Source organism: Thalassophryne amazonica, chromosome 15, assembly GCF_902500255.1.
Source record: "Thalassophryne amazonica chromosome 15, fThaAma1.1, whole genome shotgun sequence".
NCBI lineage: Eukaryota > Metazoa > Chordata > Actinopteri > Batrachoidiformes > Batrachoididae > Thalassophryne > Thalassophryne amazonica.
In genome coordinates this window covers 95,274,354-95,301,782 of record NC_047117.1, presented here as the reverse complement: position 1 = coordinate 95,301,782, position 27,429 = coordinate 95,274,354, and the positions used below count along the sequence as shown (strand labels likewise).

Genomic DNA, 27,429 nt, shown 5'->3' with positions numbered 1-27,429 from the left:
CGCGTTCACGGCTTTGGCCAGGTATTTGAGCGACATGCATTCGTGGTGTTGGCCAGGTATTTGATTGACGTGCTTTTGCAGCATTGGCCAGGTGTTTGAGTGACACGCGTTCACAGCGTTGGCCAGGTGTTTGAGCGACACGCGTTCACGGCTTTGGCCAGGTATTTGAGCGACACGCGTTCGTGGTGTTGGCCAGGTGTTTGAGTGACATGCGTTCACAGCATTGGCCAGCTGTTTGAGTGACATGCATTCGTGGTGTTGGCCAGGTATTTGATTGACACGCTTTTGCAGCATTGGCCAGGTGTTTGAGCGACATGCATTCGTGGTGTTGGCCAGGTATTTGATTGACGCGCTTTTGCAGCACTGGCCAGGTGTTTGAGTGACACGCGTTCACAGCGTTGGCCAGGTGTTTGAGCGACACGCGTTCACGGCTTTGGCCAGGTATTTGAGCGACATGCATTCATGGTGTTGGCCAGGTATTTGATTGACGCGCTTTTGCAGCATTGGCCAGGTGTTTGAGTGACACGCGTTCACGGCTTTGGCCAGGTATTTGAGCGACATGCATTCGTGGTGTTGGCCAGGTGTTTGAGTGACATGCGTTCACAGCATTGGCCAGGTGTTTGAGTGACATGCATTTGTGGTGTTGGCCAGGTATTTGATTGATGCGCTTTGCAGCATTGGCCAGGTGTTTGAGTGACACGCGTTCACAGCGTTGGCCAGGTGTTTGAGCGACACGCGTTCACGGCTTTGGCCAGGTGTTTGAGCGACATGCATTCGTGGTGTTGGCCAGGTATTTGATTGACGCGCTTTTGCAGCATTGGCCAGGTGTTTGAGTGACATGCGTTCACAGCGTTGGCCAGGTGTTTGAGCGACATGCATTCGTGGTGTTGGCCAGGTATTTGATTGACGCGCTTTTGCAGCATTGGCCAGGTGTTTGACTGACACGCGTTCACAGCGTTGGCCAGGTGTTTGAGCGACACGCGTTCACGGCTTTGGCCAGGTGTTTGAGCGACACGCGTTCACGGCTTTGGCCAGGTGTTTGAGCGACATGCATTTGTGGTGTTGGCCAGATATTTGATTGACGCGCTTTTGCAGCATTGGCCAGGTGTTTGAGCGACATGCATTTGTGGTGTTGGCCAGGTATTTGATTGACGCGCTTTTGCAGCACTGGCCAGGTGTTTGAGTGACACGCGTTCACAGCGTTGGCCAGGTGTTTGAGCGACACGCGTTCACGGCTTTGGCCAGGTATTTGAGCGACATGCATTCGTGGTGTTGGCCAGGTATTTGATTGACGCGCTTTTGCAGCATTGGCCAGGTGTTTGAGTGACACGCGTTCACAGCGTTGGCCAGGTGTTTGAGCGACACGCGTTCACGGCTTTGGCCAGGTGTTTGAGCGACACGCGTTCACGGCTTTGGCCAGGTATTTGAGCGACGCGTTCACGGCTTTGGCCAGGTATTTGAGCGACATGCATTCGTGGTGTTGGCCAGGTGTTTGAGTGACATGCATTCGTGGTGTTGGCCAGGTATTTGATTGATGCGCTTTTGCAGCATTGGCCAGGTGTTTGAGTGACACGCGTTCACAGCGTTGGCCAGGTGTTTGAGTGACACGCGTTCACGGCTTTGGCCAGGTGTTTGAGCGACATGCATTCGTGGTGTTGGCCAGGTATTTGATTGACGCGCTTTTGCAGCAATGGCCAGGTGTTTGAGTGACATGCGTTCACAGCGTTGGCCAGGTGTTTGAGCGACATGCATTCGTGGTGTTGGCCAGGTATTTGATTGACGCGCTTTTGCAGCGTTGGCCAGGTGTTTGAGCGACATGCATTCGTGGTGTTGGCCAGGTATTTGATTGACGCGCTTTTGCAGCACTGGCCAGGTGTTTGAGTGACACGCGTTCACAGCGTTGGCCAGGTGTTTGAGCGACACGCGTTCACGGCTTTGGCCAGGTGTTTGAGCGACACGCGTTCACGGCTTTGGCCAGGTATTTGAGCGACATGCATTCGTGGTGTTGGCCAGGTATTTGATTGACGCGCTTTTGCAGCATTGGCCAGGTGTTTGAGTGACACGTGTTCACAGCGTTGGCCAGGTGTTTGAGCGACACGCGTTCACGGCTTTGGCCAGGTATTTGAGCGACATGCATTCGTGGTGTTGGCCAGGTGTTTGAGTGACATGCGTTCACAGCATTGGCCAGGTGTTTGAGTGACATGCATTCGTGGTGTTGGCCAGGTATTTGATTGATGCGCTTTGCAGCATTGGCCAGGTGTTTGAGTGACACGCGTTCACAGCGTTGGCCAGGTGTTTGAGCGACACGCGTTCACGGCTTTGGCCAGGTATTTGAGCGACATGCATTCGTCGTGTTGGCCAGGTGTTTGATTGACGCGCTTTTGCAGCATTGGCCAGGTGTTTGAGCGACATGCATTCATGGTGTTGGCCAGGTGTTTGAGCGACATGCATTCATGGTGTTGGCCAGGTGTTTGATTGATGCGCTTTTGCAGCATTGGCCAGGTGTTTGAGCGACACGCGTTCACGGCTTTGGCCAGGTGTTTGAGTGACACGCGTTCGCAGCGTTGGCCAGGTGTTTGAGCGACATGCATTCGTGGTGTTGGCCAGGTGTTTGATTGATGCACTTTTGCAGCATTGGCCAGGTGTTTGAGTGACACATGTTCACAGCGTTGGCCAGGTGTTTGAGCGACATGCATTCATGGTGTTGGCCAGGTGTTTGATTGATGCGCTTTTGCAGCATTGGCCAGGTGTTTGAGCGACACGCGTTCGCGGCTTTGGCCAGGTGTTTGAGTGACACGCGTTCGCAGCGTTGGCCAGGTGTTTGAGCGACACGTGTTCACAGCGTTGGCCAGGTGTTTGAGCGACATGCATTCGTGGTGTTGGCCAGGTGTTTGAGCGACATGCATTCGTGGTGTTGGCCAGGTGTTTGATTGATGCGCTTTTGCAGCATTGGCCAGGTGTTTGAGCGACACGCGTTCGCTGCTTTGGCCAGGTGTTTGAGTGACACGTGTTCACAGCGTTGGCCAGGTGTTTGAGCGACATGCATTCGTGGTGTTGGCCAAGTGTTTGATTGATGCGCTTTTGCAGCATTGGCCAGGTGTTTGAGCGACACGCGTTCGCTGCTTTGGCCAGGTGTTTGACTGACACGCGTTCGCAGCATTGGCCAGGTGTTTGAGCGACATGCATTCGTGGTGTTGGCCAGGTATTTGAGCGACACATTGTGTTTGTGCATGTAGCAGAGTGCACGTGAAGCAGTGTGTTGGGTTATTGCCGGACTGACGGCCTGATCACATGACAAACTACAAAGAAACATCCTCAGAGTAAACACAAAGTTGCTACATCAGTCTGCAGAACGAAGGCTGTGACATCACAAATCATCACTGTGGTCGTCCAGAGGTCAAAAGGTCAGCTGTCACTGAACCAACAGGAAAATATTTATCATGAAACAGGCCAATAATCTACAAAGACACACCTCCTTCAGGCATTTACAAACTGTGACTGATTCATCTGAAAAAGCTGATTTTGTGTTTTACTTTTATAAAGATCAATATGACAATAGTTTTTGTTTGTTTTTGCGTTGTGCGGCGTGACGGATGGGAGCGCACACGGCGAGGACGACATGTGACTGTTCAACATAAATTAGAATCAGGAGGCAGGAACCAGTGCGCAGTCAAAGGTGTCAGCTGACTGCCACCGACCCATCAGGAGTCCCGCCTCCTTCACATCACAGTAATGTTCTGATTGGCTACGAGCTACATCGTTATTCTACAAAAAACATCTTAAATGTTAATATAACATTTGTGGTGCCGGATTTCACTGTAAATAACCAGTTATTTGGTTAAAGTTCTACATATTTACACACTAACGATGAGGTGATGATTATTTACAGGAACTGAGCAGCACGCAGGAACCAAACAGAGAACTTCCTGTTGGTAATGAAAAATCATTTAACAACAAATGTATGGATCAACTTTTAGTATTTAGACTAAGAAAAGAAAAATGACATCAGATATATGAGTTCTCACCACAGGAACCTCCCAGAGGACCCTCCTAAAACCCTGGAACCTTCAAAGAGGGCGCTCCTAAAACCCTGGAACCTTCTCGGAGGACCCTCTTAAGACAGGCAAAAACCATATTTGAGCTTCCAGCACAGGAACCAGGGCCAAAATGACAACATGCCATGACACTGTTGTTTTTTGAGTTCATACACCACAGTGGTACTTCTCTGTGGAGCAGGAACTAAAGGGGCAGAGTCTGCAGCTGTAAGGAGCAGTGACTGGTTCAGGCATGATGTGTAAGAATGCAGGACTGGAACACAGAGTTATCATTACTCAGAACACAGCGACGGTGCCACATGGTACTGCTGAGGTACTGCTGGTACTTTGTCCTCGGTCACTAAGTGAACAGTCCAAAGAGAAAATAAGGTTCTACTCATTAATATGATCAAGGTTCGGATGATCTCTGCAGACTGGGATTACATGCAGCCATCGTTTTGGGGTTCTGAGTCGCTGCCAGAACTGGTACCATTTATGATCTGTGAGAACCAAACTTAAAAAACAAAAACCATTATTGGACTGATTTCAGTGTCCGTGTGACTCCTGCATCTGCGCTCAACATTCACATAAAGATAAGGATCCGTCCAGACTGGAAACACAAACAGGATCTCAACCTGCAGCTCAGGATCTGGTTCCTGTGGTGGAAACAGGAAGTGGGTTCTGCAGTTCAGCTGTATGTGGGGGTGAAAGGTCAAAGATCAGCTTTCTGTGTACAACACAAACATTTAACACTGTCTGCAGTGTCAAAAATGAAAGTCAATCACAACCATGTGTGCCGTGATGAGGTGGTGTGGCGGTAAGGTGCAGTGGTGCACTTGGACCAGCAGGACAGCATCTAGAGGGCGGTGAGGCGTCCAGTGAGCGCTGCCTGCAGCTCGGACGGGAGGAAGACTCCGAGCTCTGTGATGATGCCTCCTGTGATGAGGTGGTGAGGGGTCACATCGAACGCCGGGTTCCACACGTCAATTCCTGAAGACAAAGATTTGGACTAAGTCAGACAAGAAGAGGATGGATGCCCGATGAGAACTTTACAGCCTGATGTTCCCTGACACGTGAACATTTCACTGCTGGTTTTCTTCTGTGTTCAACATGTGACCACAGCAGGAAGTCACAGTTTGACCTTCAGTCCTTCATCATCAGTCAAAACCACACAACAAACCAACCGAGAGAAACCCGATATCCCTGTGAGCGGAAAACAACACTCACAACAACAGTGACGCAGCAACACCAACATGATTTTAAAAACCCACACCACGAGAACCGTTTGTTGTTTGTGTGTCTGCTGTTTGTCTTTGTAGTTTTGGTGTTTTTTTGGGGTGAATCCACCTGGTTTTCCCCAGTGGTGGGCACAGCTAACCAAAAAGTTAGTTTTGATAACCATTAACTGAAAAGTTATATTTTATGACGCTAAACAGATCGTAAAAAAGTAAGTCCCTTCGGCTGCTCCCTTGTTTGCACTCGGGGTCGCCACAGCAAATCCAAGGTGGATCTGCATGTTGAATTGGCACAAGTTTTACGCCGGCTGTCCTTCCTGACGCAACTCCACATTACATGGAGAAATGTGGCAGGGGTGGGATTTGAACCCGGAACCTTCTGCACTGAAACCAAGCGCAGTAACCACTTGGTCACCACCCGTGATAGACGCTAAACAGATAAACTGCTAAAACATTTATCTTTATTACAGATAACCGATAACTTTTATTCAGACGCGGCCACATCAGATTACACTGTCAGCTTCTGATAAACCAGTTTCACTTTAAGCGCCGCAGGGGCTGCTGGGTAAATTCAAGGATCACAAACACAAAGAACACATGAAAAACAAATGAATACATAAATAAAACCCCAAAAACTGTCATTACATGCATTTTAAAAACAGTAAAACACAGTATTAGAAGTCACAGTTTATCTCGGTATTAGATACACCGTCATGTACGAACTAAAAGCTGCTGCTTTTTTCACACACTTTGAACCCTGCGGCTTAAACAACTGAAATACATCCATTAATGCATTGAATGGCAGAGTAAAATACACATAGTAAATATAAATTCTTACTTGTTAGTTTCAGTGGGATTCATTAAATTCTGAAGAAAATATTCCACATAAAACGTCCTGATTATCCAAACGGTGTCTAAATGGTGAAGAGAAGTCCTTGCAGCCGTGCCGTGAGAGCTCCTCTCCCCCACCGAGTCTTGGTGATTAAATTATCCCATGCCACAAAGAAATAAAATAAAACAATGTTAAAATTAGTCCGCTTTGTTTTTGTGTTGAGTGGACGGTAACAGTGTAACATCCAAACTGAGCCTATACTACACTACCCACAATGCTTGCTGCGTCAACCGGCCAATCACGTCTTGCGCTTAATGATGAAGTCATCAACAAACCATGGCCAGTCTGCAATAAACCACTGATCTACACATGACAGGGATTAAAATGTTTGATTTTAGGGTTTACAAATGTTTTTGACTGTTAAACTTTGCTCACTTTACCAGCAAAAAAAAAAAAAAAAAAAAAACGTTAACGGACTGAAAGTTATTGGAACTAAATTTAGCAGAAGATAATTGGTCCGATGATGGTTTTAAAACTTATCTGAAAAGCTAATCCACTGACAAAAACATTAGCTTTGATAATTATTGGCTATTGGATTAGCTGAACTGTGCCCACCACTGGTTTTCCCTGTGTGCATCCACCTGGTTTTCCCTGTGTGCATCCACCTGGTTTTCCATGTGTGCATCCACCTGGTTTTCCATGTGTGCATCCACCTGGTTTTCCCTGTGTGCATCCACCTGGTTTTCCCTGTGTGCATCCACCTGGTTTTCCATGTGTGCATCCACCTGGTTTTCCCTGTGTGCATCCACCTGGTTTTCCATGTGTGCATCCACCTGGTTTTGTTGGGGTTGGGTTTGTGTGGGATTTTGAATTATCTCTGTGCATGAACATAGGAAGCAGACTCTGACCATCATCCTTTCATTTCTAAACAAGACGGCTCTGAGAGCATAATATCCCCTGCTGGCAAATACTGCTTTGGTACAACTGCTTACTAAATTCTGGTAACATTTCAAGGTATGTGAGAGTTGATTTAAGAATGCAGACACTGACTCATGAAATTGGCAGTGTTTACGCTTGTTACTCAAAGTCTGCCAAAATGTTTCAATGTTGTAGAGTATTACAAGATGCGTGTTACCAACCTATAACAAAGACTTGTACCAAGCTTACTAAAATTCATATTAAAAATGTGAGAGGAGTTGACTTCAGAACACTTAGACATTTTTCAGGATGGAAAGACAGACAGACAGACAGACAGACAGACAGACATCGCCACAACATAATCCCCCTTCAGGCTTTCAGCCAGCGAGGAATAATGATGTGTGTGATTTGACCAAACTTGTGTTTAGTTCTCAAGATCCTGCTAGTTTCTCCCCTCATACAGCAAAATACACAGCATCCAGAAAGTAGTCACAGCACTTCACTTTTTACACATCTTGTTATGTTACAGTTTTAGTCCAAAATGGAGTAAATTAATTTTTTCCCCTCAAAATGTTACTCACAACACCCCATAATGACAACATGAAAAAAGAGAAAATGCAAAAAATAAATTTGTGCAAATTTATTAAAAATAAAAACCTAACAAACCATGTGTCTGTAAGTATTCACAGATTTTGTTCAATACTTTGTTGATGCACCTTTGGCAGCAATTCCAGCCTCAAGTCTTCTTGAATATGATGTCACAAGCTTGGTGCACCTATCTTTGGACAGTCTGGTCCATTCCTCTTTGCAGCACCTCTCAAGCTCCATCAGGTTGGATGGGGAGCGTCGGTGCACAGACATTTTCAGATCTTTCCAGAGATGTTCAGTCAGATTCAGGTCTGGGCTCTGGCTGGACCACTCAAGGACATCCACAGAGTTGTCCTGAAGCCACTCCTTTGATATCTTGGCTGTGTGTTTAGGGTCATTGTCCTGCTGAAAGATGAACCGTCGCCCCAGTCTGAGGTCAAGAGCGCTCTGGAGCAGGTTTTCATCCAGGGTGTCTCTGTATGTTGTTGCATTCATCTTTCCCTCAATCCTGACTAGTCTCCCAGTTCCTGCTGCTGAAAAACATCCCCACAGCATGATGCTGCCACCACCATCCTTCACTGTAGGGATGGTGCCTGGTTTCCTCCAAACATGACGCCTGGTATTCACCCCAAAGAGTTCAATCTTTGTCTCATCAGACCAGAGAATTTTGTTTCTCCTGGTCTGACAGTCCTTCAGGTGCCTTTTGTCAAACTCCAGGTGGGCTGCCATGTGCCTTTTACTAAGGAGTGGCTTCTGTCTGGACACTCTACCATACAGACCTGATTGGTGGATTGCTGCAGAGATGGTTGTCCTTCTGGAAGGTTCTCCTCTCTCCACAAACGGATGCTGGAGCTCTGACAGAGTGACCATCAGGTTCTTGGTCACCTCCCTGACTAAGGTCCTTCTCCCCCATCGCTCAGTTTAGACGGGAGTCCTGGTGGATCTGAACTTCTTCCATTTACAGATGATGGAGTCCACTGTCGTCATTGGGACCTTCAAAGCAGCAGAAATGTTTCTGTTCCCTTCCCCAGATTTGTGCCTCCAGACAATCCTGTCTCAGAGGTCTACAGACAATTCCTTTGACTTCATGCTTGGTTTGTGCTCTGACTGTCAACTGTGAGACCTTATATGTAGAGGTGTGTGTCTTTCCAAATCATGTCCAGTCAACTGAATTTACTCCAGGTGGACTCCAACTAAGCTGTAGAAACATCTCAAGGATGATCAGTGGAAACAGGAGGCACCTGAGCTCAATTTTGACCTTCATGGCAAAGGCTGTGAATACTTATGTACACGTGATTTCTTAGTTTTTCATTTTGTTTTCTTTTCTTGCAACCAAATTTTTATTTATTTAACTTTGCAACAAATAAAACACCAAGAACTATCCATATCAAACAAAAATAAACATACACAGACCCAGGACACCTCCTCCTGAAACAGAACTCAAATCTTGCCAACATGTTGTGGTTTGCCCCTGGTCTGCTGGCCTCTGTCTGTCTGTGTTTTCAGGTGAAGCTGAGGTGGAGCTGCTGGTGTTTTGTCTGGGTGCTTTTCGCTGTGTGACATCAGGGCTCTGCTCCCCGCTGCCAGAGGGCACGTGGGCCCCGCTCCATCTGTCAAGACAGCACATGGAATTGACAGAGCGGCGTCTCGCAGCTGAACTGGAGCTACACTGAGGGGGTGCTCACAGTGGGTTCCTCACACCACCTGAAGAACCTCCGCGTTTCTCCTGGTCAGAACCAGGTTGCCATGGGTTCCCAGGTGTGCCAAGCCATCGCACCCAGCCAGTAACTCAAGCCTCTGTTTTTCTCTTTGTGTATGTTGTTCGTGTTCCGTCACCACATTGGAGCTAATGTCACTCTTCTGTTTTCCTGACGCGAGCCCCTGAGCTCCTGGACTTTTTTCCCTGCTGTGTTTTTTGGACTGAAGTCTCTGCTCTTGTTGCAGCTCCACCTCTGTGGGCTCTCATGTCCACAACAGTAACTGTCTGTGTTTTTTCACTGGCGCTTTCAGGTGCAGTCTGTAACCCGCCGTGTGTTACATGTCGTGTTTTTCCTGCCGTGTCACTCCAAGTTTCGAATGATGCTGTTATCAATCGTTTCTTTTCCTGCAGTGTGAGCTTCAGCTCTTAACTTCAGTAATGTAAAACGGTTCATACGAGGTCTATTAGAAAAGTATCTGACCTTATTATTTTTTTCAAAAACCATATGGATTTGAATCACGTGTGATTGCATCAGACAAGCTTGAACCCTTGTGCACATGCGTGAGTTTTTCCATGCCTGTCGGTTGCGTCATTCGCCGGTGAGTAGGCTTTGAGTGAGGAGTGGTTCACCCCCTCGTCGGATTTTCATTGTCAGGAAGTGGCGGAATGATTTGGGCTTTTTTCCATCAGAATGTTTTCAGAAACTGTTAGAGACTGGCAGCTGGAAACCATTTGAAAAATTTATCTGGCTTTCGGTGAAAATTTTACGGGCTTCACCGAGAATAAGGACTGTTACTACAGCTTTAAGGACGGCTTTAAGGACGGCTTTAAGGACGCTTGGCGCGCCGCGCTCCGTGCCGCCATCGAGAGCCACAAACCACCGGATCATTTCTAAACGGATGGCTCTGTGGAGCCGGACCGTCGTGTGCACTTTCTCTGGTTATCACAAGAGCTGGACATCAACCATTTTCCGGCAGATTTCACTTTTAACAAAAGATTTTGTCATGGAAAGCCGAGCGGAGGCTTCACGCGTCACGATGGATTCACGACTGGAGCGAGACAAAACCACCTCCGTTTTGGTCTCACAGGACGGCTTTGAGATGGCGTTCAGACAGCCGTCGGTGGTTTTTCCATCGAGTGATTATCCAAGAAATTGTGGATGTGTCTGGACATGCCAGAACATGTCCCGTGAGGCTTCATCACGGCGTTGCTTTGCGCCATGTGGCACCGCCGCGACGTGCGGAATTCCTCTGCACGTCTGTCTCAATGTGCTGAAAAAGTGCTGATGTCCATGTCTTTTCACAATTCCTGTGCTAGTCAGACGACGTCCCGGATAAAACACAGCATCCAGTTTGGAAATGAACGGTACATTCCACTGTTACAGGAGTTTTTGTCATGGAAAGAGGAGCGGAGGCTTTGCGCGTCGCGGCAGTGCCGCATGGTGCACAGCAACGCCGTGATGAAGCCTCACGGGACATTTTCTGGCATGTCCAGGCACATCCACAATTTCTCGGATAATCACTCGATGGAAAAACCACCGACAGCTGTCTGAACGCCATCTCAAAGCCGTCCTGTGAGACCAAAATGGAGGTGTTCCTTTGTCTCGCTCCAGTAGCGAATCCATCGTGACGCGCGAAGCCTCCGCTCGGCTTTCCATGACAAAATCTCTTGTTAAAAGTGAAATCTGCCAGAAAATGGTTGATGTCCAGCTCTTGTGATAACCAGAGAAAGTGCACACGACGGTCACGGATCCACAGAGCCATCCGTTTAGAAATGATCCGGTGGTTTGTGGCTCTCGATGGCGGCACGGAGCGCGGCGCGCCAAGCGTCCTTAAAGCCGTCCTTAAAGCCGTCCTTAAAGCTGTAGTAACAGTCCTTATTCTCTGTGAAGCCCGTAAAATTTTCACCGAAAGCCAGATAAATTTTTCGAATGGTTTCCAGCTGCCAGTCTGTAACAGTTTCTGAAAAAATTCTGATGGAAAAAAAGCCCAAATCATTCCGCCATTTCCTGACAATGAAAATCCGCCGAGGGGGCTGGACCACTCCTCACTCAAAGCCTGCTCACAGGCGAATGACGCAACCGACAGGTGTGGAAAAACTCACGCATGCGCACGAGGGTTCAAGCTTGTCTGACGCAATCACACGTGATTCAAATCCATATGGTTTTTGAAAAAATAATAAGGTCGGATACTTTTCTAATAGACCTTGTACGGTTTTCCACGTCACGCTTTTGTTTCTGGCTTTAACATGAACATATTCTGTAACTCTGTCTGGTGTTTAATCACACGCAGCTGTTACTGATCAGAGTCCGTTCATCTCCACGTTGCGTTGTGTTCAGCAGGTTTACTGCTCTGAGTTCATCCTCTTCATGGAGTTCTGTATCTGTAGTTCGGGTTGGCGCACTTCTGCGCTGTTTAGGTCCCGTGTGCAGTCATTTTGTTATTCCACGGGCTGAACCATTCAGTTACAGTATGATGTAATCCGCTGACAGGCGGGAGTGATCAACACGCAGCCGCTAAGTTCTGAGTTAATGTAACTGTGGTTCTCTGAGTGCAGTTTCCCAGAGAATGTGAGCTGCCAAATTGCTGAATACATTTAAGCCTGGAACTTGGAGCTGTCATCTGACTCTATCAGTCTGCCACATGCGCCCACCTTTAGGGTGTGTCATGCCAAACTAAGATCCTGAATGAACTGCACTTTTGATTCAACTCCAACCTGGAATGAACTGAGACTCGCTTCTGAACTAAAAACCTGAATGAACTGAACCTCTAAACTATTTAGTTTAGATTTATTTTCACTTCCAGATGTGTGCCCATATGCACGCCATAATCTCACCTGCCCTCTCACTTTCCCCCCACAGTCCCAGCAGCACCACAGGCTCACTTCTCTGGTTCCTGTCTTGTGGTCCTGTCAGTCTCGTCCATCCTCCTTTGTCCCTCCACTGCGCAGTCTCTTGTTTGGTTCAATAAACTCTTGGTTACTCCTCCTGTGTCTGCCTTACTGCTCCTGCTCTTGGGTCTAACACGCAACCCGATTCCAGACCGTAACACAACACATCAGTTTTTTTATTTTTAATGAATTTGCAGAAATGCGGCCGGTCTGCTCTGTGTCAGTCTGATCCCATCAGATCTCAGAAGCTAAGCAGTGTGGGATCTGGTTACTACTTGGATGGGAGACCTCTTTGGAACACCAGCGGCTGTGTGTGTTTCTCCAGGTAAAACTGGAGCTGCGTCAGGAAGGGCAACCGGTGTAAAACTTGTGCCAAATACCAATGTGGATCTGGCTGTATCCTCTGTGGCGACCCCAAACACAAAACTGGAGCAGCCAAATGGACAACAACAACAATAAATTTGCAAAAATCTAAAAACTTTTTCACATTGTCATTATGGGGTATTGTGTGTAGAATGTTGAGGAAATTTTTTTTTTTATCCATTTTGGAATAACAGTGTAACATAACAAAATGTGGAAAAAGTGAAGCACTTTGACAACTTTCTGGATGCTCTGGAGTTCCATCTCTGATGGTCTGTTCAAAAAATCTGAGGTGAGGCTGACAAAATTTAAAAAAATGCATACTATAAGAATGTAATAATTTCATATTTATGTTTTTTGTTGTTGTTGCTGGGTTTTTTTTTGGGGGGGGGGGTGGTAGGTTTCTGGGTTTAGGTCTCTATTTGTTCTGTGAGGTTCAGATGCTGAGACCTCACAGTTGGTGGCGCTGTTGCCACTCAGCTGTGCGTTCAGACACTTTGACTTTTGTTGGCGTCGGTGGCAATAAAAGTTTGGCTGTTTAATAATTGCTGGAGTTTCATCAGGATGATCTGTCCTGGTCGTCTCTTTGTGTAGATTGTGGCAGCAGGCACTTTGTCTGCATTGTCTCAGTCCACCCGGCTGCAAAGAGCCGCCGCTAACCTGCACTGCCCCCAGAGGGAGTCGTAGAGTCTCACCCACTTAACACTGCAGAATCCTGACATAAGCACTGGAACCAACAGACCTCAGGACCTGGACAGGACTTATAATAAGAATTTAAAAAGTTCAAGTGTCACAGAAATCTCAGTGTGAATGAAAAAAAACTTTGTGGGGCATTTCTGCCCATTTTCTCTGACATCATATTTCAAAATTACGAGATCCAAACACAGACTAAGAAGATGACATTGATTCAGAATCTTTCACTGTTATTTCTTAAACTTTCAGGGCTGTAACTGGTCCTGCTGGAACTCTGAATTAACTACGTTAAGGACCTTAGTTCTTGGAACAAGAGTATGTAAAGTTCTGTAACCTGATTTGAGCGTCAGACACACTGAGAACTTGGTTTAGGACTTCAGATTCCTGGACGGACACAGACAGAATAAATTCACCTTTTACATCATTTCTACTTGGCTCCCAACTGGACCAGAATCCAGCAGGATCAGTGGTGGGCAGAGCTAACCAAAAACTTAGCATTGATAACCACTAATCTGCTAACTGAAAAGTTAATTTTTGTAACACTCAAACGATAAACCGCTAATTTTTTTTACAGAAATTACAGCTAACCGCTAACGTTTAGTACTGTACTACTGATGAGCCAGTTCCGAGTTTAAGCACCGCCGAGGATTCTGAGTAAAATCAATAATGATCACAAACCCAAAAAACAGACAACGAGCCAGAGCTTCTGTCTTATATAGTCAGACGGCTGTGAGCCCAGTCCTCCCCCAGCAGAAGAGAGCGCTGCAGGCCGGCTGCTGTTGCCTCCAAAACCCCCCACCAAAAAAAACAGTCATTTACTTTCCACATGCAAAAAGAGAGACAGCGGGCAGCAGACATGAAAAGCAACGCACTTTTCACTCATGGTGTTACTCATAAACAACTATTCCAGACAGTTTATTGACATTAACGGTAATGCTGTCATTTTTACAAAGTGAAAATATTGCATATATCTTTTAAAGCAATGCGCTAATTCTGAAGGTTTGAGCTTTAACAGCTACACTTGCCGACAGGCATTATGGGAAAAATGAGTCTCCTTCACTGGTTACTGTAACGTGTGTTGGTTTTTACAAATTTGTAAAGATGTCATCGTTTTCATTTGAAAAAAAAGGTATTTGCAAAACTGAAAATTCTGTTTGTGAAGCATAATTCACGACCAACACAGGCTGCTATTCACACTCCCATCCAGCAAGTGGCAGTGTTCTATGCATTTTTTTTTGGGGGGGGGGGGGGTGATGGAAAGAGATATTTAAATTTTCCATAATGCCTTTTAGCGCATGTGTCTGTTAAAAGCTCCAACCTTCAGAATTTGGCGCATTTTTTAAAAGATATGTCATATGTGTAATATGTTCTCCCTGTAAAAATGGCAGAGGCGCCGTTATATTGATAAACTGTATGGAATTAGTTGTTTATGAGTAAAAGCATGAGTGAAAAGTGTTTTGCTTTTCATGTCTCTTCCCCACTGTCTGTCTTTTTGCATGTGGGAAACAGGTGACAGGCTTCTTTTTTCTGAGACAACAGCAGCCGACTCGCTCCGCTCTCTTCTGCTGGGGGAGGACTGAGCTCACAGCTGTCTGACTATTGCAAAACACGCAACAGGTAAATACCAAAATGTATGATTTTGATTCGCTATGCCAGCAAAAAAAAAAAGTTAGCGCACTGAAAGTTTGCGGAACTAAATTTAGCGGATGTGTTCCGCTGATGGTTTTCAAAATTAGCTGAAGAGCTAATCTGCTAACAAAAAAGTTAGCTTTGCTAACTGGGGGTTAGCGAATTAGCAGAACTATGCCCAGCACTGACCAGGATCCAATCCTGGACCAGAAGTCTTACCCGGGGCAGCAATGGGCACTCCATTTACACTGGTGAGTTCTTCAGGGGGGCGCACTTCAATAATGATGTCTCTGCCGCTTTCCAGACTCAGGTCACATGACGTGCTTGGTGCAGCCACATAGAATGGAATCCCATGATGCTTAGCGGCGATGGCGAGTTGGTATGTTCCCACCTTATTGGCTGTGTCACCATTGGCAACCACCCTGTCAGCACCAACAACCACCGCTAAGAGGGAAAACAAGAAGAAGAAGGGCCTTTATTTTCACTGCACACACACACACACACACACACACACACACACACACACACACACACACACACACACACACACACACACACACACACACACACACACACACACAGTGCCTTGCAAAAGTATTCAGCCCCTTGTTATTTACAAAAAGTAAGTCAGGTTTTTCAGTATAAAGATTTCTAAAATTATTTTTCTCAACTCAAACTGAAAGTAAATCTCTATAACTTTATATAAATTCCCTTCCAAGATGGCGCCACGTGAAGGCGCCCTGGTATTCTGGTGCTCCCTGCTTTGTCTGTTTTTGTGCGTGAATCGTGTGTCATCGTGCTCCTACACCCTCGAGGACCTTCTAAACATCAAATCATCAACACCCACGGTCATTACGCCAGTTTTTTTAGTGCCTGCAGCTGAACTGGTTCACTTTTTGGCCAAAAAAGTGAGACGCCGGCGGAGAGGAAAACGAGCTGGAGCTCTCGTGCGCCTCAGACAAAGGAGCACGCGCACGCCCCTACCTGGGATATTTCTCTCCAACGTCCGCTCACTCCACAACAAGATGGATGAGCTGGCACTGCTGATGAAGAAGAATAGAGATTTCTCCTCATCTTGTGTACTGTGCTTCACGGAGACGTGGTTAAATGCACAGACACCAGACTGCGCGCTCCAACTAGAGGGATTCCAACTCCTCCGCGCAGACAGAGACCGAGCACTCTCTATATCAACAACGCCTGGTGCTCCGATGTGACTGTGATCTCCCAACACTGCTGTCCCTCTCTGGAATATCTCCTCATAAACTGCAGACCGTTCTACTCTCCACGTGAGTTTAACTCTTTCATACTTTGCTCTGTATATATTCCACCAATCGCGGACGTGCACGAGGCCGAGCGCGCGCTCGCGGATCAGATTATGAGCGTGGAGAGAGACTTTCCGGACTCTCTTGTTATAATTCTCGGTGATTTTAACAAAGGGAATCTCAGTCAGGAATTACCAAAATACAAACAGTTTGTTAAATACCCGACCAGAGAAGGGAGCACGTTAGATCATTGTTACACGACAGCGAGCGGCGCCTACCGCGCGGTGGCCCGTGCAGCTTTGGGACTCTCAGATCACGTGATGGTCCACTTGATCCCCGCATACAGACAGAGACTTAAACTCTCTAAACCTGTTGTGAGGACATCTAAAGTGGGGAGCAATGAAGCTGTAGAGGAGCTACGCGCGTGCTTGGCCACCACGGATTGGGATATGTTTGAGGCTTCAACAGACAGTCTAGATGACTACACGGACACTGTGACGTCATATATTAATTTCTGTGAAGACAGCATCATCCCACAGCGTACCAGGGTGAGATATAACAATGACAAGCCCTGGTTCACACCTAAACTCCAGCAGCTCCGTCAGCAGAGGTGGCTTTCAGAGAAGGAGACAGAGACAGCTATAGAGGTGCAAAGTACAGATTTAGCAAGGAGGTGGCAAAGGCTAAATCCATGTACAGTTCACGTCTGCAGCAAAGGTTCTCTGCCAACGACTCGGCCTCTGTATGGAGGGGGTTGAAAGAGATCACCAACTACAAGCCCAAAGCACCTCGTTCTATTGACGACCTGAAGCTGGCCAACGACCTGAACGTCTTCTATTCACGCTTTGAAGACAAGGACTCACACCTCCCCACCCCCCACACAACTGGATATTCAAACACTCTGGACCTCCCACCTCTCACTGCTGCCCTCCCCACTCCCCCTGTTGCCCTCTCGGTCCAAGAGGAGGACGTGAGGAGACATTTCAAAAGGCTGAATCCACGTAAGGCCCTGGGCCCAGACTGTGTCTCTCCTGCCACCCTGAGACACTGCACTGATGAGCTGGCCCCAGTCTTCACGGGGATCTTCAACACCTCCCTGGAGTCATGCCATGTTCCAGTCTGTTTCAAGTCCTCAATCATAGTTCCAGTCCCCAAGAAACCACACATCACTGGACTTAATGACTACAGGCCTGTGGCTCTCATGTCTGTAGTCATGAAGACCTTCGAACGCCTGGTTTTATCCCACCTGAAGTCCATCACCGACCCCCTCCTGGACCCCCTGCAGTTTGCCTACAGAGCCAACAGGTCTGTAGATGACGCCATAAACCTGGCCCTGCACTCCATCCTGCAGCACCTGGGCTCCCCAGGAACCTACGCTAGGATCCTGTTTGTGGACTTCAGTTCTGCATTCAACACCATCCTTCCAGCTTTGCTCCAGGACAAGCTTTCTCTGCTCCACGTGCCCGACTCCACCTGCAGGTGGATCACAGACTTCCTGACGGACCGGAGTCAGCGTGTGAGGCTGGGAAAAAATGTCTCGAACACGACTCTGTAAAGCTCATCAAGTTTGCGGACGACACCACCCTCATCGGACTCATTTCGGATGGGGATGAGGCTGCCTACAGGAGGGAGGTGGACCGGCTGGTGACCTGGTGCAGCAGCAACAACTTGGAGCTCAACGCCCAGAAAACAGTGGAGATGATCGTGGACTTCAGGAAAGCCACAGCCCCCCCGCCCTCCCTCGCCCTCACCAACAGCCCCATCACCACTGTGGTCTGTCACCGCTTCCTCGGCACCACCATCACCCAGGATCTCAAGTGGGAGTCAACCATCAGCTCCCTCATCAAGAAGGCCCAGCAGAGGATGTACTTCCTGCGGCAGCTGAAGAAGGCCAAGCTGCCTGTCCAGCTGATGGTGCAGTTCTACACGGCCGTCATCGAGTCCATCCTCTGCTCCTCCATCACGGTGTGGTACGCCGGGGCCACAGCCAGGGACAGACACAGACTGCAGCGCATTGTGGCCTCTGCTGAGAAGGTGATCGGCTGTAGCCTTCCATCTCTCCACGACCTGCACGTCTCCAGGACTCTGGGCCGAGCAGGTCGGATCACAGCTGACCCTTTTTACCCTGCACACGGTCTGTTCAAACCACTCCCCTCGGGCAGGAGGCTACGGTCCATCCAGACCAGAACCTCCCGCCATAAGAACAGTTTCTTCCCCTCTGCCGTTAGACTCATGAACTCCTCATAACTCAGTCACCTTAAGCTTAACTCTGTCACTTTATCATTTTATCACGGGTCACTTTAGACAGTGTACTTTGGTTTTTAATTGCACTCCTCCCACTGCACTGTTGTTCTGTTGCACACAGCCTTTCATATTTCATATTTCTTTTTTTAATCTTATATTTTATCTTATTTTGACACATATGTTATATTTTATCTTAGCATTTTATCTCTTCTTAATGTTGCACCATTGTACCGAAGCAAATTCCTAGTCTGTGAATCCTGTTCACTGGCAATGGCAATAAACTTCTTCTGATTCTGATTAATTAAAAATATAAAAGCCAAGATGATGGGTTGCATAAGTAATCAGCCCCTTTGGTATACAGTGGTCCCTCGCTATAACGCGGTTCACCTTTTGCGGCCTCGCAGTTTCGCAGATTTTTTTTAGTGCAATTTTGCATGCTTTTTGTTTTTTTTAAACAGCGCATTGTGTTCTGCGTCCTTATCAGGCGGGCCGGTCGCGGCACTGGTTGGCATCACTGCAATTGCTCTCACTGCCTCCGATGCTCTTACTGAGTCTGCGGGCTGGGTAAACGCAGCAGCGGGCCACTCACACCGCCATCCTGTCTGCTGTGCAGAGCTGCGCCAAATCTGGCAACAGGTCCAGAGACTACGCTCAGTGTTTTGATCTGGATGTTGACCGCAGCCGCAGAGCTCCGTGGCCACCAAGAGAGGACTTGGATTCTTTGCGGGTCCCGCATCCGTACCTCCGAAGGCAGTGAGCGAAGGGAGAGTTCTGAGTGTGTCTGTTTATAATCTTCTCGCACAGAAGAAAAAAGAGAGTACACACAGTATGACACTCTGTGGTAAATCTGTGTGGAGTAGACACTTCTCAAAAACTGAGTGACTGTGCAAGAAGGAGAAGAGTGAGGAAAGCCACCCAGACACCCAGACAACCCAGAAGAAGTTACAGGCTTCTGTGGTTGTGACTGGAGAAATTGTGCACAGTGCAAGTTTTGCATTTTGTATCTCCAGTTATACAGCTTCACGATGAAGTGGTACAGAGGAGGGTTTCCTTTCACCAAACATCAAATCTAGGCTTCATCTCAGATGTACCTTCTGGAAAATTGTAGCTGAACTTTTAGGTATTCTTTTTAAGAAAACCATACTGTTTGTATTTCTTCATAACTGATGTAAATAAAGTTCAAGACATATTCAGTGACTTGGAAATGTTCATGTATCCATCCCCTGACTTGTCTGAAGAAAACTGGCAATAAAACTGATTATTTACAGGTATTATACCAAAGGGGCTGATTACTTATGCAACCCATCAGCTTGGCTTTTATATTTTTAATTAATTTATATCTATCAAACTTAGTAGACAGAGACGGCTGTACACAAATGCAGGACTTGAACAAAAAGCTCTGTGTGCAAAAATAGTTGTCAGAGAGAGTGAAACACCCACCACCAAGAATCAAGAGACAGACAAGAGAGACAGGGACAGACAGAACCAAGCAGGAAAAAGCCCAGCAAAGCAAACCAAAACATAAAATAAAACCAAACAAAAACTCACATCCTGACAGTACCCCACCCCCACCCCCCACAAGGGCCGACTCCAGACGGCCCAGGAGCAGCAGGATCAGACACATGAAAGTCCCGGATAACAGAGGGTTCCAGTATGAAGCGAGAGTGAATCCACGACCGCTCTGACCAAATACTGAAACCCACAGTCCCTTCAACGAGAAGCCATGAGCCGCCGCACAGAAAAAAAAGTCCTCTCCGCACGCACTGGGCGGGAGGCAAGGGAATGGCTGGAGGGCACAAAGGGCTAGACTTAAAAGGTCTAACGTGACTGACATGGAATGTGGGATGTACTCGCATAGACCTGAGTAAATGGAGACAGACAGAGACGGGGTTAATGACTCTGGACATGGGAAAGGGACCAACGAACCTAGGAGCAAGTTTCTGAGGAACACCACGTAGCGGCAAATGACGAGTGGACAGCCAAACCTTTTGACCTGCCATGTAGGCAGGAGCTGAGGACCGTTTACAGTCCGCAGCAGTCTTATGGTAAATGGACTGCATTTATATAGCGCTTTTCCATCTGCATCAGACTCTCAAAGCACTTTACAATTATGCCTCACATTCACCTCGATGTCAGGGTGCTGCCATACAAGGCGCTCACTACACACTGGGAGCAATAGGGGATTAAAGGCCTTGTCCAAGGGCCCTTGATCTTCTGGACTCAAGCCCAACACCTTAACCACTAGACCATCACCTCCCCTTGGCCTTATATTAGGCCAAGGATCGAAAAAAGGTTCGCAGAGCCCACACCCCAGTTCGCTGGCACCTGACGATGAGGCTGAGGGCTGATGGAACCGGGGACCGAAGAACTGTGGAGGAAAACAGAGAGGGTTGATGACCAAAGACAACATAAAAAGGGGAAAAACCGGATGACGCAGATGGCAGACTGTTATGGGCTAGTTCTAGCCAAAACAACTGTGCAGACCAGGTAGATGGATGCGGAGAACATAAAATTCTGAGACATTTTTCCAATTCTTGATTAAATTTTTCGGTCTGACCGTTAGCTTGGGGATGATATCTGGACGTGAAACTGGAGGTGGCCCTAAGTAAGCGGCAGAATTCCCTCCAAAATCCCGAGACGAACTGTGGACCCCGGTCAGAGACGATATCCTGAGGGAAACCATGGAGATGAAACACAAGTTAACATTATCTCAGCCATTTCCTTGGCAGAAGGCAACTTAGGCAGAGGTACAACATGACACATTTTGGACAATTGGTCCACAACAGCCAGGATAACTGTGTTTCCCTTTGAAGGAAAAAGTCCAGTGACAAAATCCATAGCGATATGAGTCCATAGCTGCCTAGGAATCAGCAGAGGCTGTAAAGAACCAGGGACTGCAAAACAGAATGGACGTGCTGAGTGTGTGTCTTAAGGTAAGGAGAAAAGATAAGGATATCATCTAAATAAACAAAAAAGAACTTTTACAAATACTCCCGCAAGACGCTGTTCACCAAATTTTGGAATTTTGGAGACGGCAGGAGCATTAGTGAGCCCGAAAGGCATCACCAGATATTCGTAGTGCGCCATCAGAGTATTAAATGCTCTCTTCCATTCTTCCCCGTTTGACGTTGTGGACGGTTGAAGTAACCGTTTACACAGACAGTCAATATGCATTCTCAACAGTCTTTTTCTTCGCTAAACAATGGGAGCGAAGAGGAATGGTGACGTCTACAGGCAAGCCCGTAACACACGCTGCTCTGCTAAAAAAGCCTTTTATCTGCTATATGTTTACCCACTTCATTGGCTCTGTGTAAATGTGTAGCACACACCAAAGGTACAGACATGGTGTCTATTGGTAATAGATTCGCCGACGAGACTGCTAAAACCGCTGCCTCAGGCACATTTGGAATATCTGACATCTATTCCGCAGAAGTTGACCCCACCTTGATTGATGTTGAGGATACTGAGGAGCTGCCAACAGGGGGCTCCATTAACAGAGAAAAGACTTTGTGTTGGGAAGGTGTCGTAGCACGGACCCACAACAGGGGACGCAAATGAACGGACAATGAGTAAGCCAAAAGGTAACAATTTAATGTTGTGACAACACACAACGAAACACACAAAATTTGTAAAGTCAATTAACACCAGGTGACGTGTGGGCAGGCTCGAAGATAGGAGACCCCGACGAGAGAGAGGCCGCGTCCCACACGGCTTCCACCACCAACGGTCTGAAGAACACCGGAGCCGCCAGAGTCCCCGTATCCCCAGGTGACCTCTGTCTTCGGCTGTCGACCCTGGTACTGCTGGCAAAAAGCAGAGACAAGATGAATGAGTGTAAGTCCTTACACTCAGTGGTCCACAGTCTGTACACAGTCAGGAGGGGAACCTCCACCTCCGAATCACACACTCGTGCAGCTCTTGTCTAACCACTTATCTGTTCAGCGAGTGAGGCGCAGTCGTCGTCGTCACGCCAAACGCCGAAGTCCCAGATAAGGCAACGTCCACAAGAATAAGGCTGCAAATGAGATCTGGCTTAGTACACACAAAGTGTCAGTTAGCAGAGAAATACCTCTCGGTAGTCGATTCTCGGCGGGGAGGTGGAGTTGCAGTCCGGCTTAAGTAATGGTGTAGATGAGTGACAGCTGGTGTGATGAGTGACAGCTGTCACTTCCTCTGGGTCTGGCGCCCTCTCGTGCTTGGAGCCCGCACTCCAAGCAGGGCGCCCTCTGGTGGTAGTGGGGCCAGCAGTACCTCCTCTTCAGCGGCCCACACAACACTTTGGACAGATAAAGGAGCTGTGCTCAACACGAAGCAACTTTATTGCATTACTGACAAGCCGGTCCTACCCCGTAGATTGTTCAAAGCAGCAGCCATTTTGTCGCACGGGCCGAGTCATGTATCCACAGGAGGGATGGTAGCCCTCATTAGCAAACATTTCGCAACATTTGGGTTTAATACTTACTCAAAACACTATTGTAGAATGTGTCCAACATGTATTAGGCACAATCCACAGGGGAACGTGAGACCAAAACTAGGCCAGTTTCCACAGCCAAAATATCTATTCCACACACTTCACATGGATTTCATTGAACTCAATCAGAGTGGACCAGGCCACATTACCTGTTGGCAGGTAATTTGCAAATAACTTTGAAAAACCATTGTGCCTATCACCCACAAAGTGAAGGGTTGGTTGAGAGAACCAATGGAACTTTTAAAAACAGACTCAAAAAATGCATGGAGATCCATGGCCAGAATGTTTGGACCTGGTTAAATTCTATATGCGTATTACACCAGCAGGAACAGGCCTCACACCATTTACCAGTGTTACCAGTGTTCCCAAAAGCCTTAGAAATTGCTGACGAAGAGACCACATTAGCCGATTATATGAGAAAATTACTACAAGAGAAAGATGTGTCAAAAGCGAATTTACTGCCATCTGATTCTTTTTCCCCACAGGACAGTCCACTGGTTCAGCCCGGTGACTGGGTGTTCGTAAAGGTCATCAAAAGAAAGTGCTGGTCCAGCCCACGCTGGGAGGGGCCATACCAAGTGCTGCTGACGACACCCACCGCTGTGAAAATCACCAAGCGACCCAGTTGGATCCACCTAAGCCACTGTAAGCTACAGCGTGTGCCAGACTGTCCAACGAGTAGTGGGGAAGTCTGACTACAAAGGGGTTTCACCGTTTAGGGGTGATTCGTCTCAACGTCAGTGAAGCAACCACCTGATCCCTACTCATTTAGTGTGAGGTGTTTTGGTGACACTGTAAGCTGAGCAACAATGTTACTGGAGGATGCTCCGATGGGACAGCGTGTTCCGGCTGGACAACAGCAGCAAGAACGTCGTCACTAGCATCGCAAAAGTAACTGTTGTGTTGTGGTCTTAGTATGTGGGATAGTGATTGGGTTTCTCACGTTGATTGGTCTTCTCACGTGGTGGCTGACCCCAGAGTGGGTGAGAAGAGGAACACCCCACGACAGGACACCGCGATCTGAAGTACTTTCTGGTGATGCTCGATGCATCGCTACAAAGGCAATATCTGGTGGCGCTTTATCAACTACACCGCCACCTCCAACAACATGACCAACTGCTATGTTTGTGCTCGTATGCCAACATCGACATCTCACCACAACGCTACACGGACTACCCCCAAGGCCGTGGAGATAGGATGCCTGATGCGATGGCTACGTACCCCGGCAGGGGTTAAGACAATGACACAAGCAGACTACTCACAGCCATGAGACAAAGGACCCTCTACTCAACCTCGAGTGCAAGAACCACGTCCCACTGTTACCAGGCTTGGCCACAAGCGACCTCACCTCAGGTGATGGAGGGTGTGTCGCCCACTATGGCTTCTATGAAGGGTGTGTAATAGACGTGGAAACAAACAATGTAGGAAAAATACCACCCTTTCTCTGTAACTTTACTTACCGTATTGTGCATACGTTAATGAGACGGCCTGCTCTATACTGGCAAGATCTCGCCTTGTTCAACAAGGTCAGCAGGGTTCGGATGTCAGACAGAGCGTGGTGTAAAGACAGCCCGTATAGACGTTTTTTGCTCATACCACTGTTCCATCATCAAAAGGTACCAGAGTCCTGTTGAACCACAATTGGCAGGTGGCATGAACATATACACCAGTCTACCTCCGAAATCTGGTCTGGAGTCTGCAGTTTGGTGATATTGCATCAGGCTCTGGTGTACATCCGAGAAACCGTCTTCTCAAACTACCCGACCAGCTCCAACCAACTCACCGGACTACCTGAGTGAACCCGAGACCCCAGCTCATTGCCGGACCAAGCGAAGTTATGAAGAAATTCCGAAGGACCACCACATCTTCTCCACAGGACAAGACATCGCCATGGCACTCTTTCCTACACTTTGAGAGAAGTGGAATTCACCAGATACAAATTCATGCAGTTCATGAATTCATCCTTGACCTTCGCAAAGGCCACTTCGGAGGAACTCACCGCTCTACGACTGATGGTGCTCCAGAATCGCATGGTTCTCGACCTTCTGACCGCACCACAGGGAGGTGTGTGCGTACTATGGGAACTGCATGCTGCACCTTCATACTGGACAACACTGCAGACAGTGGAACCATCCAAAGGGCCGTCGCTGAAATGACCACCACCAGGAACGCTGTGCTGACTACCATGAGCTCAAAAAGCTGGGACTTCTGGTCTTGGTTCACATCAGGAACTGGTGGCAACTCCCTTTTGAAAACGTGTATACCACTCATTGTTGTTTTGGTTATGTTTTGTGTTCTAATGCTCTGTGTGCTTCCATGTATTCGTAGCATGTTCTCTCAAGTGATGACTCGTTCCTTCCTACAGCACCAAGTCCTAAAGCAACAACAGCAAGAAGAACCCCGTGAACCTGAACCTGTGCAGCTTGTCGGTATCAGTGCGGTATATGAAAATGTGTGATGCTTTAATGATGTGCTTATTGAAAATGTGTCAAATACAAGTGATAAGCATCTGATGTTCTGCATTCACATACGATAAACAGGAGGGAAATGTTAGAGTAATTATGCGCCTGACTGTGTATCACAATATAATCATAATATCATTGTATTATCACCAGCGCAACTTATATGTATTATATCGTTTGTTCTGCATCACATGTCACATGCATGCATGTATCTTTTGCACCATGTAGTTTTGCATGTCTCTGTTGGGATTACGGCCTTGAAGCAAGGACAGTGTCTGTGGGAGGACAGCGAAACAATGGAATTGATGTGCACCGGCTGGCTTCACGTCATGTCGGGTGACATGATGTTTGATGGGGGAAAAGGAGTACAGGGAGACAGCAGCAAACCCACGGAAACACATATTAGCTTGCAATAGCTCACCAGCTGCACAGGATGTTTTGCTCCTATTCATTGCTTTTATTCATGATATTCACAATAACCGACAATGTCATCACGCCCAGCTTGTATGCCACTTTTGCTTAATAAAAACGCTGTGCACAGGAAGACAGTTCGACGAGAGTCGAGAGAGAGGTGGTGACTGCTCTGAGACTGCTCTTCCCGCTGCATGCAGCTGACAAAAGATTTGCTGGTCTCGTGTTCACTCATTTATAGATGTCCGTAAGGGGTGATGTGTTTTGACCCTGACACGGTTGAAGAGAGGGCATGGTGGAGTGTCACGACAGGAAGCAAGGCTCATGGCGGGGGCGTTTAGCCAGACGACGGTCGATCTGGAAGGCCAGAGTTATGAGCTCATCAAGGTCTTCAGGAAGATCAATGGCGATGAGTTGATTTCAGGTTGTCCTAAAAGTTCCCTAAAAAGCCTTCAGTTAATTCAAAATGCTGCAGCTAGAGTACTAACGGAGACTAGAAGGAGAGAGCATATCTCACCCATATTGGCCTCTCTTCATTGGCTTCCTGTTAATTCTAGAATAGAATTTAAAATTCTTCTTCTTACTTATAAGGTTTTGAATAATCAGGTCCCTTCTTATCTTAGGGACCTCATAGTACCATATCACCCCAATAGAGCGCTTCGCTCTCAGACTGCAGGCTTACTTGTAGTTCCTAGGGTTTGTAAGAGTAGAATGGGAGGCAGAGCCTTCAGCTTTCAGGCTCCTCTCCTGTGGAACCAGCTCCCAATTCAGATCAGGGAGACAGACACCCTCTCTACTTTTAAGATTAGGCTTAAAACTTTCCTTTTTGCTAAAGCTTATAGTTAGGGCTGGATCAGGTGACCCTGAACCATCCCTTAGTTATGCTGCTATAGACTTAGACTGCTGGGGGGTTCCCATGATGCACTGAGTGTTTTCTTTTGCTCTGTATGCACCACTCTGCATTTAATCATTAGTGATTGATCTCTGCTCCCCTCCACAGCATGTCTTTTTCCTGGTTCTCTCCCTCAGCCCCAACCAGTCCCAGCAGAAGACTGCCCCTCCCTGAGCCTGGTTCTGCTGGAGGTTTCTTCCTGTTAAAAGGGAGTTTTTCCTTCCCACTGTAGCCAAGTGCTTGCTCACAGGGGGTCGTTTTGACCGTTGGGGTTTTACATAATTATTGTATGGCTTTTGCCTTACAATATAAAGCGTCTTGGGGCAACTGTTTGTTGTGATTTGGCACTATATAAAAAAAATTGATTGATTGATTGATTGATCCTGGACGTCGTTAGCCAGCCCCTGGAAGAATACTTCAAGAAGGGCGGTTGTGTTCCACTCACTCTTGGTGGTGAAGATGCGGAAGTCAACAGCATAGTCGGCCACATGATGAGTGCCCTCCTTCAGCCTCAGGAGAGAGCGTGCCCAGGTGATGAGCTGCAAATAGGAAACAGGTGTGCGTGGAAAGCACCAGAACAAGGGTGTGGTCAGAGAGAGTGAAACGCCCACCACCAAGAACCAAGAGTCAGACAAGAGAGAAAAAGACGACTTCCGGTTATGGCAGCTTGCTGAATGGACGCATGTTAATTTACTCTGCTATTGCGCAATTAAATCCTGTCTAAAAGTCCTTTTTCTGGGAGTGCTGCATGCCTACAACCACCAGAAGAGCCAAGGGTAATGCCTTTGTCACAAAGAAAAGCCAGCCAAA

The 27,429-nt window shown here is 47.4% G+C and overlaps 1 protein-coding gene across 1 annotated transcript in view; it reads right to left on the bottom strand.

Annotated features, from left to right (window-relative positions):
• Positions 1–3,927: 3,927 nt before the first annotated feature.
• The window catches only part of mri1 (methylthioribose-1-phosphate isomerase 1), a 45,234-nt gene continuing 21,732 nt past the window's right edge, over positions 3,928–27,429 (bottom strand). Inside the window, 2 exon segments of the mRNA XM_034187818.1 lie at positions 3,928–5,024; positions 15,097–15,321. Coding sequence (XP_034043709.1) covers positions 4,891–5,024; positions 15,097–15,321 — 359 coding nt within the window. The 3' untranslated portion in view covers positions 3,928–4,890.